Source organism: Apium graveolens, chromosome 10 (assembly GCF_009905375.1).
Source record: "Apium graveolens cultivar Ventura chromosome 10, ASM990537v1, whole genome shotgun sequence".
Classification (NCBI taxonomy): domain Eukaryota; kingdom Viridiplantae; phylum Streptophyta; class Magnoliopsida; order Apiales; family Apiaceae; genus Apium; species Apium graveolens.
The window spans coordinates 162,534,863-162,549,214 of record NC_133656.1 but is presented as its reverse complement, the minus strand read 5'-3'; the positions used below and the strand labels follow the sequence as shown (position 1 = coordinate 162,549,214).

At 38.0% G+C, this 14,352-nt stretch overlaps 2 protein-coding genes across 8 annotated transcripts; both read left to right on the top strand.

Moving 5' to 3' along the window:
- The first annotated feature begins 8,376 nt into the window (after window positions 1–8,376).
- On the top strand, window positions 8,377–9,156 carry LOC141691244 (CENP-B homolog protein 2-like). The gene has a single exon (XM_074495982.1). It carries the CDS (start codon window positions 8,377–8,379, stop codon window positions 9,154–9,156), a length of 780 nt encoding a protein of 259 aa, XP_074352083.1.
- Window positions 9,157–10,812: 1,656 nt separating this feature from the next.
- On the top strand, window positions 10,813–13,764 carry LOC141690072 (UPF0481 protein At3g47200-like). Of its 7 annotated transcripts, XM_074494674.1 has the most exons (4): window positions 10,813–10,992; window positions 11,350–11,447; window positions 12,173–13,314; window positions 13,409–13,704. In XM_074494674.1, the coding sequence occupies exons 2-4, from the start codon at window positions 11,422–11,424 to the stop codon at window positions 13,465–13,467; spliced, it is 1,227 nt and encodes a 408-aa protein (XP_074350775.1). In that variant the 5' UTR covers window positions 10,813–10,992; window positions 11,350–11,421; the 3' UTR covers window positions 13,468–13,704. The 7 variants fall into 7 exon arrangements, with proteins under 7 accessions (XP_074350775.1, XP_074350774.1, XP_074350769.1 ...); XM_074494673.1 differs by lacking the exon at window positions 11,350–11,447 and adding an exon at window positions 11,795–11,894 and having other exon boundaries at window positions 10,816–10,992; window positions 12,173–13,764; XM_074494668.1 differs by having other exon boundaries at window positions 10,816–10,992; window positions 12,173–13,764.
- Window positions 13,765–14,352: the final 588 nt, after the last annotated feature.

Genomic DNA, 14,352 nt, shown 5'->3' with positions numbered 1-14,352 from the left:
ATCCTTTCCTTGCAGTGACTTGTTGGTTTTGCATTTGGACTTAATTACCTTCTCCCCCTTTTTGGCATCAGCAGGTAATAAAAGAGAGATAAGTAGTTCCACTGAGGTCTGGATTTCAGTAAGTTGCGATTGCTGAGAAGCTTGATTTGTCAGAATTTGATCAATCTGAGCTTGTTGCTTCTCTTGAGTTTTCTCAATATAAGCAACCCTGTCAATGGTAGGTTGGAAGAACTTTTTCTTATCAAGTTTCCAAACTTGTTCCTGTTTAATAAAGTTCTCCTGAATCTTGTGTAGCTCTGCATGAGTGTTGGAATGAAGACCTTGTAGATGTTTAGTACTCAATGCAGTGACTCTAAGCTGGATTTTAAAATCATCAGAATGTAACATTTCATTAGCTTTAGTCAAGTGCTCAGCAAGATGTAAAGCATTTGGAACACATGAAACTGAGTTCCATTCCTTAGTCCACTCCTGACCTGCAGGAGTTTCACTCCAAGGTACTGGTGTATCCCTGATAACAAACTCCTTTAGCAGTTCAGACTTAGGAATAGTCAGTGGAGGAGTATGTCCTGAAGGACCTGCTGCATCAGCATCTACAGTTGTAGCAGCTTCACCAGTATCTCCAACATTTGCAGCATCAGAACTTAAAGAATCAGTATCTTCTGATAAGACAACTGTATGAGTAGCAATGGAGGCTTCAACATCCTCTAATTGCTGATCTGATACTAAGTTCTGATCAACAGCCATATCCTGATGCTCACCTAAAATCTGATCATCATCTTGATGCAGAGAAGGTGTTAGTGATAACTCAGGAGTTTGAACAGCATCAGTAACAGGTGTTGTGGAAGGATTATTTGCTGTTGGAGCTTCTAAGAAAAGTATGTCAGGCACAACCAAGTTCTGAATATCAATTTCAGCACTTGTGCCTGGATCAACAAGAGATATAGAAGGTGAATTAGCCTTGTCAGATACAGGTTCCTGAGATGGAGTTGATGGAGAAGAAGTGACTGGAGCAAATTCCTTGTCTTGTGAGATCAGAGATTCCTGATCCCCTTCCTTAGCTGCTTCCTCCTCATCATCTGAAACTGGCCTCTGTGCCCTCTGTTTCTTGTACTTTCTTGTTGATTTGGATTCCTTGGGAGTTGCAGGAACCGTCATACGTCGAAGCCTCTTGAGAAGCCTAGAACCCCCAATTGCAGAATCCTTCTGAGAAGTTGCCTTCTCAGCTTGTTAGGTCACACTTTCACTTGTTAGGTCACACTTTCACTGTAGAGGGGGTGAATACAGTGTTTATTACAATCAAATCAAACTTCAAGAACTTATGTAACAGAAAACAAACTTTATTTAAACAATAAACTCTGTTACAATCTGGAACTGTTATCTCTCAGTGATGAACAAAATATCACGAGAGCTGCTAGAGTTATATTAAATAATATTCTCGATAATGATAACACTTTTAGTGTAAACCCTATGTCTGTGTTTATATACTACACAGTTACAAGATATTCGCTAATTGATATAGAATATAATTCTGCTTCCTAAAATATATCAATCAGATATCTTCTATTCCAAGTATTCCATTCTTCACGGAATTCCTTCTTCATGCATATCTCTTCTTATGTTTATCTTGATCTTCTTAACTTTAATCAGCTACTGTCCTTATCTGATCGTCCTTCAGCACTTAAGTTCTGATATCTATCTCCTGATAACATAAGTACTGATATCCCTTAAGTTCTGACTTCCAGTATAAGTACTGATCAGTTAAGTACTGATTTGTTCTGTTCAAATAAGATCTGAAATCTAAACATAAAACATATTAGCCATGACATTATCAAATATATTTAACAGGAACCTCTTTCTCCTCCGTCCAGAATCAGCACCCGGAACCTCCCCAATAGGCCCAAGATCCTCAAGATTATCAAACTTATTTCCGATATCAAGCTCAACATTGTGCTCCGGAGTAGATTGGTTCACATGAACTTCAGGTTCCGGATTCGGAACAGCATTGCTCTGGGATCCCTCATCAGCCGAGGCATTAGATCCGGACCCAGCATCAGCGTTCTTCCTGGGCAACTTGAAAGCCTTGCCCAGACCTTTCAAAGCATCACTGTACGCGGAGGACGACATGTCCGGATTGTAGTGTGGCAAACCTGCAAGAAACAAAGAAAAAACACAAGTCAAAACCAACAGACAATCAAAGCGAACGGAAGCAGCTAAGAAACATATGAAAGGTCCGGACAAAAAGCAAAACTACTTACAGCCTAATATATGCATAGTCCTATGATTCATAAAAGTGTCTCGGGTCATTTGGAAACCCAGAGACTCACAAAATGCAAACATTAACCGCATAGCATCGCCCCGGAGCACATCTCTGCGGAAACAAGTCCGGACCCCTTCTGAAGCAATGTGGGGTAAGTAGTGCAAGTCTAACCCCCGGAGCATGATCAACTCCCCATTCCAGTACTTCAGCGAAGATTGCTGGATGACAGGTCTGTAGGAACCACCATAGCCGCACTCCGGAGCCCGAAACCGAAGTTCATATAAAGGGAACTGACTAGACCGGACCAAATGAAAGATATGATGCCATAGCTTGAACGTGGGCTGAACCTTGAACTGATTGCAAGTAGCAATAAACCAGGCCATCCACTTTATACCATTAGGCGTAATCTGCATCGGAGAAAGCTTGTACACATAGTTACACAGATGCTTCAAAAACAGATGCCAATGTAGATTCCACCCGGACCGGAGATGCTCCAGCCACACCGGAATAAACCCATCAGCCGGTCTATGATGAGCCCTCTCGTCCGGAGTCCGCCACCTCCACTCGACCCGGGGGTCCAACTAAAAGGCAGCCCGGACCGCAGAATCCTGAGCCGCATGATCTAGGGCAGCGTACTCATCCTAGAGCTCATAGTGCTCCTTAGACACTATGCTATCAGCAAATATCCTATCAAACGCCTCCCTATCATAAGGCCCCGGATCATCGTTCTGCTGCCTAGCGTATCCGGACCTAATGCTCCTAAAATAAAAGCTGTTTTCTATCTCCTCGCTCTTAGTAATAAAATAACCCAAATTCTCCACCCACAAACCCTCCGGACTGCAGGGTACCTTTCTTGAAGATATTTTAGCAACTGTAAGCTTCGTTTTTGCCTCAGAGTCCGAAGTGGAAGCCCTCTTCCCCATCTCAACCCGTTCAGAATCAGCAGAAGACTCAGAATCTGAACTAGATGGCCCCGGATAACAAGTTATGTAGGCCTTGGCAAGAGCTTTAGTCCGGACCATAAACCTAAAACAAGTGACAAATGTTAGTCTAAAACCCTACTGTTTATTTATCTTCAATGCTAGATGGTCCGGACTACCCTATTATCAATTTTATTACAAGTCAAAAACAGACAGTCCGGAGACCCAATCCAAAATAAAACAAAAACCCAAAACTAAGTAGGCGCTCCGAACTGCAAAAACCCCGAAGCCAAGCGACCAAAACTAGCCTACTACTCTGAACTCAAATGACACAGAAACACAAAAACACCAACCAATTACAAACTACAAATCCTACCCAATGAGTCCGGAATAGGTATCCAAGTCCGGACCCTAACAGAAAACCCTAATTCCAGAAACACTATCAAAACAGAATCAAACACCAAAATATAGACAAAAACACACATATATATACACATACATACAAAAACATCCAACAAAAACCAAACACAATAGCACAAAGAAAGAATTCAATACAGCAGCAAACTAAAAGAATGGAACAAAAAGCAGAAAAGCAGGGGAGAAAGCTTACAAAGTACAGAAAACGGAGAGATTGGGGACGACCAAGAAACAGCAAAGAACCACCACAAACTCCTGTAATAAGCGGCGGCGACGGAAAGAGCAACAAAGAACAAGATTCACAGAAAACAGAAAAAGTGGAGAGAAAAGATGAAGAAAGAGAAAAAACAATAAAGGAGGGCAGGGCCTCCTTTTATAGAGGCAGTGAAAAACTTAACAGCCACGCCACGTAGCACGATCCCAGCCACCCATTATAAGCAGTAATTATTAAAGAGTAATTATTACGACACGTCTTTCCATATCCTTACAGCTGTAATAATTCAAATAATTGGGGGGAAAACCCCCAAAACCGTTTCAACTTCCAAGTCCGGACTCCTTGGCACTCAGCAATCCGGACTGGGGGCAAGAAAAGCTCAACTCCTGACAAGGACAACAACCTTAGTCCTGATTCGCCGAACTCAGCGCAATCCGGACTGGGGGCAAGAAAACCTTAACTCCTGACAAGGACAACAACCTTAGTCCTGATTCGCCGAACTCAGCGCAATCCGGGCTTGGGGCAAGAAAAGCTCAACTCCTGACAAGGACAACAACCTTAGTCCTGATTCGCCGAACTCAGCGAAATCCGGACTGGGGGGCAAGAAAAGCTCAATTCCTGACAAGGACAACCACCTTAGTCCTGATTCGCCGAACTCGGCGCAATCCGGACTGGGGGCAAGAAAAGCTCAACTCTCAACAAGGACAACCACCTTAGTCCTGATTCGCCGAACTCAGCGCAATCCGGACTGGGGGGCAAGAAAAGCTCAACTCCTGACAAGGACAACAACCTTAGTCCTGATTCGCCGAACTCAGCGCAATCCGGGCTGGGGGCAAGAAAAGCTCAACTCCTGACAAAGACAACAACCTTAGTCCTGATTCGCCGAACTCAGCGAAATCCGGACTGGGGGGCAAGAAAAGCTCAACTCCTAACAAGGACAACCACCTTAGTCCTGATTCGCCGAACTCAGCGCAATCCGGACTGGGGGCAAGAAAAGCTCAACTTCTGACAAGGACAACAACCTTAGTCCTGATTCGCCGAACTCAGCGCAATCCGGACTGGGGGGCAAGAAAAGCTCAACTCCTGACAAGGACAACAACCTTAGTCCTGATTCGCCGAACTCGGCGCAATCCGGACTGGGGGGCAAGAAAATTTCGACTCCTGACAAGGACAATCACCTTAGTCCTGATTAGCCGAACTCAGCGCAATCCGGACTGGGGGGCAAGAAAAGCTGAACTCCGGACAAGGACAACCACCTTAGTCCTGATTCGCCGAACTCAGCGCAATCCGGGCTGGGGGGCAAGAAAATCTCAACTCCTTCCAACAAAACAATAAAAAGGTCATGTTCTACAAACAAACCCAAATTCACTCCCCCATCCAGAAAATCTGCATAAGGGAGTGGGGGGCACATGATAGTACATATGGCTCCTGGTAGGCCGACTCCTAAGCTCCTAACTCCATACAGCTCATGGAAGGCCTACTCCTAGGCTCCTAACTCCATACAGCTCCTGGTAGACCTACTCCTAAGCTCCTAACTCCATACAGCTCCTGGAAGGCCTACTCCTAGGCTCCTAACTCCACGCAACTCCTGGAAGGAGTAGTCCCGCACACTACCACTCCTAACTAGCTCAGTCCCGCAAGCGGAACCTTGATAAACCCCAGCACGTGAGACGTTGGCCCAAGCACGTGATGGGGACAACTGTCACACATCAATTATGGGAATAATCAGGGCACGTGTCAGAGGATCCTCAGAACATTCCTCGACCAGTCCCGTGCTGACACGTGTAAAACATCCACTCCCGCCAGGTGTCCTCCGCTCCCAGAACCAATGGCTACGATTCAAAGGTACCAACCCCAAAACCCTATTCTTGGGCTATAAATAGCCCAAGAAGGTGAGGTTTTGGGGTTAATCATTCTTTCACACTCATATACACACACAGCCACCCTGCATTCATATTCATCTTCATCTTCCCAAAAAACTAGTTCTTACTCTCACGCCGGAGGCGCCGCGGGACTCCAACCCCCCTTCCGGTGTTGTTTTGTAGGAGCCCCACAACAGCTACACTACCACAGCAGAGAAGGATCCAGGCACGGCGACGAAGGAGCAGCCCGTCACCGGGAGTTATCAAGAAGAAAGCATGGATGTGGGAGATTCGAGGTGTCCTATGCAAGCACATCACGCCAAGTATGTGAATCTCAGTTTACTTAATGTTTTTAAGGTCATCAAATTATGTGCATTGTTATTTATGATTCTTCTGCTCATATTTGGGTTTAGATAATTTGGTCTCTTGAGCAATTAGTACCATCCCTTTAAACCTAATATCTGATTTGGTTTCTGATATTGGATATACATTTTTGTATTGTTAGTTTTGTTCATAGTCATCTTTTATTTCAGGAAGGAAACAGGATGATAAGAATGTGCAACAATAGCTTTATCAGTAGCATTGTAGCCAAGTGGATATTGAATCAGGGGTTTGAGCATGTGTGTATAAGTTTACCATAAGATTGGGTATGGACATCAATTACTTTCCCTGTTCTTTTCAAACTTAAAGGTTTCCGAGACGAGATTTCTGGAAATTGGTAGTGAGAGGGGAGAGATTGAACCATCAAATACATCCGGTCTATCAACAAAAACTTATGCAAAAGGCAAGTTGACAGAGAAAAAGGCAAAGGGGAGAGGGAGAAGGAAACTATGAATCGCACTGCCGATTAAGTAATTTGTCTCTGTTTCAGGTATTAATCAGTCTATGATGTACATAGCATATTATACCATTACATTACACTTCTGTTTCTCTGACTGTAATTATGTACTTCATTGTATACGTGTATTATTAGTGTCTGCTCTTTTTATTTGATTCACATAAACTTTTGCTTCTCACTTTCTGTAATCGGGTAAATTTGAAAATGATCTAAATCTTGTTACAGATGAAAAAGTGTGATGATATTACTAATTTCTATATTGGTTATATTTATCAATTCATATAAAACACCAAATTTTGACTCAAAAGATGCTTTATTGAAACTAAAATACTATATAAGGAAGATGAAGGTATGAGCTGAAACAGAATATAAGAAAAGGAGGCATCTTCTTCACCAAAAATAGGATTATATTTTGCGTGCATAACATTTGTTAGGCTCTTCCCAGAAAGCGTGATGCATTCCATCAAGAAGATTGATCTTATACATATTCTTATTTTCTTCCCTACTTTATCCATTTTCTTAATTCAACCAAAAATGTAAACAGAGGGGTGGGATGAAGGGAGTACTATACATATATGGAACTGATAAGTATGCCCCTAATTCTCTATCCTGTAAATAATTCATCAATGAAATGGTACTGTACAACTGGTACACATTTTCTGCAGCTTTTTCCTCTTTTGATGCCTGTTTCCTTGCTTACATGCATGTTTCCTGATGTTTTCCAGTTGCATACAATTTAAGTTTGTCTTCCTTATAAATTTGTTTAGTGATGTTCTTTTTGTAGTTCTGAGAGTCTCCGGTCTCTGACTTTCTATATTGTCTAATACAAAATTTACACTGCCGTTATTGCGAGTTTGTGACAAGTCTTTCAAACATGAATATATCTTATAAAAGATTGTTAAAGTAAATTCCTTGGCCGCAGCAAGCTGGCAGTAAAATTTAGGAACCCATTTGTTGACTCAAATCCTGATTCTTGCCCAATTTTTCCCCTTTTTTTAAGAAAACATTACACCTTATTTAAAAGTACGGTGATTTGTGGGACTTAATCCCAAGATCAGACGGAGACAAGTTGCAAAAGATCTCAGACGAAACGAAGTACACACACGGAAAAAGGGTGTTGTACGATACAATCATCAATCGACACGACTTGATTCACCCAAAAAAGAGTGTTGTACGTGTGTCGGGCAAAGCCATCTGCTGACATAACTTGGTCCACCCAAATAAAGTCCAATACTAAATAATTTTGTGATTTTATCACCAATATATGTTTTTATCTTATTTTCATCATAATTATAAGGTGTTCATTGCAAATCTCTTTTTCAAGAAATCAGAAATGGAAACTGGTCGTTTTACTTTTACATGAGATGAACATTCTTTTGTTAATGAAAATGTAGAATAAATTTTATTTTAGTTCATACTTTAATTACTATTATTCTACTCTAAATAAAATTGTTCAATGTTTGACTTCGTGTATATGCTTCCAGGTGATCCTACTAAACCAAGCTCTCACATGTATGATTATATAATACTTAGCTTTGAATCACAGTCCCCGTACCCGTATCTTGCATCGCTGCATCACGGCATCTGTGTTCATACTTCCTAATGATCCTACTACAGTTAAACCTCTTTAAAGTAATACCCTTGGGACCGGGAAAAAATATTACTTTACCGAATTTATTACTTTATCGATATAATAATATTTTATTACTTTATCGATAAAGTAATATTTTATTACTTTACCGAATTTTTATGTTTACGTGGTACAGTATAATATATAATGTACGTATAAAAACTAGAATTAATCACATGCAATGTATTTGATCTAAAATTACTTTTATTATGATTACTTATATCCAAAAACTAGATGCATGCATATTAAAATTGCACCAGATCAGTACATAAAGGTAACATGTGTTGTGTACGTTGTACTTTTGATTGTTGACAATTGTCCTGCTCATCCAAAAATAGTTGAAGGCTTGAGAAATACAGAGTTGTTCTTTCTACCTCCTAACACAACATCTAAGATTCAACCATGCGATGCTGGAATTATTCGAGCATTTAAAGTTCACTATCGGCGTCGTCTATATTCTAGCATGTTGCAAAGTCTTGAAGTTAATGCAACAAATCCTGAAAAAGTTAATATCTTGAATGCTATTAGTTTTGCTAACATGGCTTGGAATATTGATGTGAAAACAACCACAATTGCAAATTGTTTTCGGCATTGCAAGATTCGTTCAGAAGAAAATGATGAACAAGAACTTGGAGAAATAAATGAAGGTGTCGAAGGATTAAATGAAGTTATCTCTAATTTACGATATAGGAATGTGATGGATGTCGAGCATCTCTTAAACTATCCAAACGAGAATGATGCGGTTATGGAATCACCTACGGATGAAGAAATCATTGAGTCGGTAATGAGCACTGATGAAGGGACTGATCCTGAACCCGACGATAGCAATGTCATCCCAAGTGTGTCATCAAAGGAAGCATTTCAAGCACTCACCACTTTGAACAATTACTTGTTACAACACGAACAAAACATACCAGGAGTTATTTTTGCTTTACATAAAGTCAAGGACGAGATTAATTTTGGCTTTGGTGGAAAGAAGAAACAAGCTACAATAGATTCATATTTTAATAAGAATTAAATTTTGTAATCATATACATTATACAGTATATATATATATATATAATTATGGAATTATTACTTTACATATTACTTGGGCCCTTAATGACTTTCGAATTTTTTATTATCTTATGCTTTTAGCGAGAATATTACTTTACAATATTGGCCCAAGTTGGGACCGATGAAAATTATTACTTAAGCGAGGTTATTACTTTATCGGATATTACTTAATCGAGGTTTAACTGTACAGCTAACCAAGTTCTCACATGACTGATCATATAATATTGAGCTTTACAATAATTTTAACTAGCGTCATTTCATGTACTTCTTGCGCCAACACCCTATAATGAGGAAACGAGCATGCCAAACAACCGCTCCTATTATAACTAACCAAGCTCTCACATGAGATAAGTAACATATGCCCGACAAATGCGTAATGGTCCTCTTAAATAATCGGATCATCTAATATCTACACTATCCGTCTAATAATCAAATCCCGCTTTAAACATGTGCTAACAGCCCATCAGCATAGGGCTCAAAAATGTCAAAGGCCCCCAATTTTTAGGCATGCATTACCATTGAGTATTATGAGCATAATCCCTCCTGTTACTGTGTGATACAATTTGAAAATTAGAATTTCAGCCCACGAAATCTGAAATTACGTCTGCGTGCGTTTACATATCTCTATGTAATCATTCATTTTTTATTTTTTATAGTTTTAATTTAAATATATGTATTTGTTTTATGGTTTCAACTGTTCAATAGTGTTCTTGAAGTGCCTAAATAGTGAAATTATTTTTAATATTTTATATTTATATTTCTTTTTTGTAATTGTTTTTTCAGTTCAATGAATGGAATCACTAATTATATATTAGCAGTAAGGTAAAGCAAGTAAAAAATGAAATCAGCTGAATATAAATTGTGAGAATGTTGTAACGGCTCTTTTAAAAGCTGCTAATCTAATACCCCATTCGAAAGTCGGTAAAATGTAAAAATGTTGGGGTGTTCTAATAAACTCCGACTGGTTTTATATTTTACTGACAGGTCCAAAGACTAAACCACGTAATGCCGATAATATAATAATTGATGCAATGGAGGGAAAGGACCCTCGTCCTCGTGAGTTGCAACTTGCAAGTAGACATGATACCTACCATTGAGCCAAAGTTCCTTTATTGCGCATTACAGGATGATTGCATCAATTCAATCCCATCCATACTTTTTCAATCTGATGGTATTAGAATTAATTTAATGATCCATGACGCTTCCCTTGAAGATGAATTTCAAATTTGATTTCATGTAATTCCCTCTTAAGCATTGTTGTTACAAGTTTCACCCCCACTTATTTTAGTGCAGACACAATCCACCGCGACTATAATATTTTTTACTTTTTAATATTATTTGTTGCACCTAAAATATTTTTTGTCTGTTTTCATCATTTATGCATAGGGTTAGTTATCAAAGTCTATCATTTAATATAACTAAAAATCTTAAATCCACCATCGAACTAAAACGGATCTTTTTAAAATGTTATGATGAAAGTGTAATTTTTTTTATGGATGAAAATTTTGGTGAGAATGATGGGTCGACTGGGACTAGTTTTAATTGGACGGTGAATTTGAGACTTTTAATCATATCGAGAGACAACTTTAATAATGAACCCTTTCTGCTTTAATAATGAACCTATTATGCATGTGACTTGAGTTTGGACATTTTTGGGCATAGGGAAGTTAATTAGACTTTAAGAACATACTAAAATCTTGTATATGTGCTTGCAAAGAGGAAGCTAACTTCATGTTTTGATATCATATTGATATAAACCAAGCATATTTGCTCACTCCCCTTGCTCTCAAGTTAAGAGGTAACATTTGGATTTCAAACTTTGATACTTTCTGTTTCTTGTATATTTACATAATAACTCTCTGCTCTCTTAGACACTTCAAAGTTTATATTGGACATTGCGTACGATATCTGTACAGTGTCCGAGTGTCTTGTTCATAATATAATTCAGTATGTTTACATGGTTAAAAATTTGTCTAATTTGCAGCACATTCACATGATTCCTTGTATTTTAACAATCACATACATGATCCGTTATATTTCGGACCCTCACATCTGCTACTCAGACTACTGTTTGATTTCTATTTGCTAGCAACTACTGTCTGTTTAAAAAATGGATGTGCCTGAAACATTTTTGTCTGTATTTCCTATATCTTAGATCAATTGTCTCTTAGATCGAAAGAGATGAAGATGATTGGGAAAAAAAGAAGAAGAAAGGACCGACCGACAGATGTGTTTGGACATTCCATTGTCCAGGTTCATTAGTTAGGCATATCCACATGTTTTACACCACAAATATCCATATTTATGTCAGATCTGTTATTTAAAATTTACTGTATTGCATAGAAATGTTACTACACTCCCCCCATCATTTACATTTTATATTTTCAATAAACGGAATGACTTGCCTTATATTTCTCAAAATAATAATTATTAAATGAATATAAATGACATTTATTAATTTACATAAAATTAATTAAATATTTTAAATTATGCCTGTGTCCAAAATTCGGACAGGATTCCTGTGTCCTAATCTTTCAAAATTATCCAATTCGACGCTCGGATATATTTCTTATCCGACACTCCGTACCCGAATAACACAGATTTAAATGGAGATCATGAAGTCTCATTCTCATTGATACATGCCAAGTTCATAACAACGAAATTTAGCTTGATAATACCAACTCGTCGGTTAGCTAACAGGTACCAATTCTCTCTCAAAAACTTTGAGATAGTGGGTTCCTAATTTTTTTACTAATGAGCTTTGTTGATCTGTATAATCTGTTTATAAAAGTTACAAGCGCTGTAAATAAATAAATATGCATAAATTGTCTGTGTATTTGTTACTTTTTTATTTTTGAAATTTGAAGAAGGAAGTTTATAGTATTTGTTTGTGTGCATTGCTGTCCTTGTGCCGTTAGAAATATGATTCGCAAATTTAGAAATTAGAAGTACAAATGCTTTAAATGAGCTTAGTGCAGGATACAAAGAATTGAGATGGAGCCATCACCCGAATTCAGAGTGCGGATTGCACAGAATTACTCATCAACTGATATTGACAACTATGGGAATTGGATTCGATCTGTTGATTCTACGCTAAATCTACTAGGGAGACCCAAGGACTCGTGTAATTATCGGGTACCGAGTAAACTTCGAGCATTAATGCCAGAAGCGTACACACCTCAAGTGGTATCCGTGGGTCCTTTCCATCGAAACAAGCCTGAGCTGCGAGGTATGGAGGAGTTTAAATGGAGATACATGTTATCTTTTCTTGATGGACTAGTAGAAACAGATATTGGGAACATTCACGGTGAATCTAGTGAAAACTCACCTCGATTTTTGGCTTTGGAAAAGTGTTGCAGAGTTATATCAGAACTGGAAGAAGAAGCTCGAGAATTCTATGCTGAAGAAATCAATTTAGACAAGCATCAGCTAATGGAAATGTTACTTGTTGATTCTTGTTTTATCCTGGAATACATTAGAAGGATCATGAATACGGAATTAATACCTTTGGAGGAAAGAGTTCCAATTGATTTGCCAGCCGGTAATCTAATGATGAGGCTGGCTTTAAGTCAAGATTTCCTGCTACTCGAAAACCAAATTCCATACATCATTCTGCAAAAGCTTTTTGAGTTAGTACCGAGTTCAAGGAGAATATGTAATGCAAGTGGTGAAATGTCGCTTCAAGAGTTCATCTATACCTTGTTCTGTAGTTTTCCAATGTTGATGTTAAATATACCAGTCGCAAAACCCATTCCGGATGCCACCTTCAGTAATATACTGGATATGTTGTACCGAGTTTCGGTCACTGCCCCTGAGAAGTTACCAAATCTTAGTAATATCCCTTTAAAGTGGGGACTCAAAAGCTGTGCAGCAGAACTTATAAAATCTGGTATTCGAATTTCTTTACATCGCAGTAGGGTGAGCGCAGTGGACATAAAGTTCTACGAAGGAGAACTTACCCTTCCAATTTTCACAATGAATACATATAGTATTACATTATTAAGGAATCTCATTGCCATGGAGCAGACCAGGAATATCAGACATGTTATTATCTCATATGTAGTACTTATGAGCTCATTGGTTCGTTCTAGAGAAGATGTTTATTTCCTGGAGCGGGCAGGTATCATATTAAAATTTCAGAGAGAGTTTGAATATAGTGAAAATTACTTTCAAACTTTAAGCAAGGAAGCTAATTGTGCGGATTTTGTCTTCAGAGGTTTGTGCGAAGAGGTTGATAATTATAAATTACCTGTGTGGAGGTGGCACAGAGTAGAAGGATTTACAACTGTCACGTGGCACAGATGGAAAGAATCAATCAAGTATTTGAAACGAGATTATTTCAAAAATAGGTGGAGTTTTATAACCTTCTTCGCTGCATCTTTTATCATCCTCCTCACTGTAGTACAGACTTTTTATACCATTCGTGCTTATTATCCTCCTTATCACTGAAACTTGGTACTGTTTACTTGGTGTAATTTCTTTATATATGTATTTGCACTTTTCCTTTCAATAGTGTATAAAAAAGAATATCAAAGTATGACGATAATATATATATATATATATATATATATATATATATATATTAAGAGATTGAATCAAGTTTTGTGTGACCAGCGTTTTATGCATTTCAATCTTTTTAACCTTGATATCATATATTGAACTCAAGTCATGGTTTGTGTAATGTGTAATTCCTTCATTATTTAATTTTTATTTTTGATCAATTAGTAAATTATTCACAAAAATAATGTTTGAGTTTGAGTTATGCATTTCATACATAAACATTTCGGACACAAACTCGGTATCCACTTTTAACATTAGTATATTCAACTTTAGAATTTTATATTTAACTTTAGAACTTAGAACTTTAGATAAATCGAAATGTATCAATTGTCGAGTAAAAATATGATGATTGTTGTAAATAATGTATTGTAAATCTTGAATTACTTGATTATGAATAACTTAACAATCGTACATATAGAGAGAATAAAAGTTAAAGTGAGAATTGTGTTTTAATATATTTCAGTATATCCGATTTCAATAACTGAAGTTCATATTTATAGAGGTTGGTTGACAAGTTTTAAGTAAGCTATCTAAGTCTTCTTTGAAAGTATCGTAAGTTTCGTAAGTCTTGCTTAATAAGCTTTACAATTCTTCCTTA

Excerpts from the sequence above, each read along its gene's own strand:
- LOC141691244 (XM_074495982.1), top strand. The coding sequence starts at position 8,377 with ATGCATATTAAAATTGCACCAGATCAGTACATAAAGGTAACATGTGTT.
- LOC141690072 (XM_074494668.1), top strand. The coding sequence starts at position 11,422 with ATGTGTTTGGACATTCCATTGTCCAG. Across the intron at positions 11,448-12,172 it reads TTGGACATTCCATTGTCCAG|GATACAAAGAATTGAGATGG; the intron begins GTTCATTAGTTA and ends AGCTTAGTGCAG.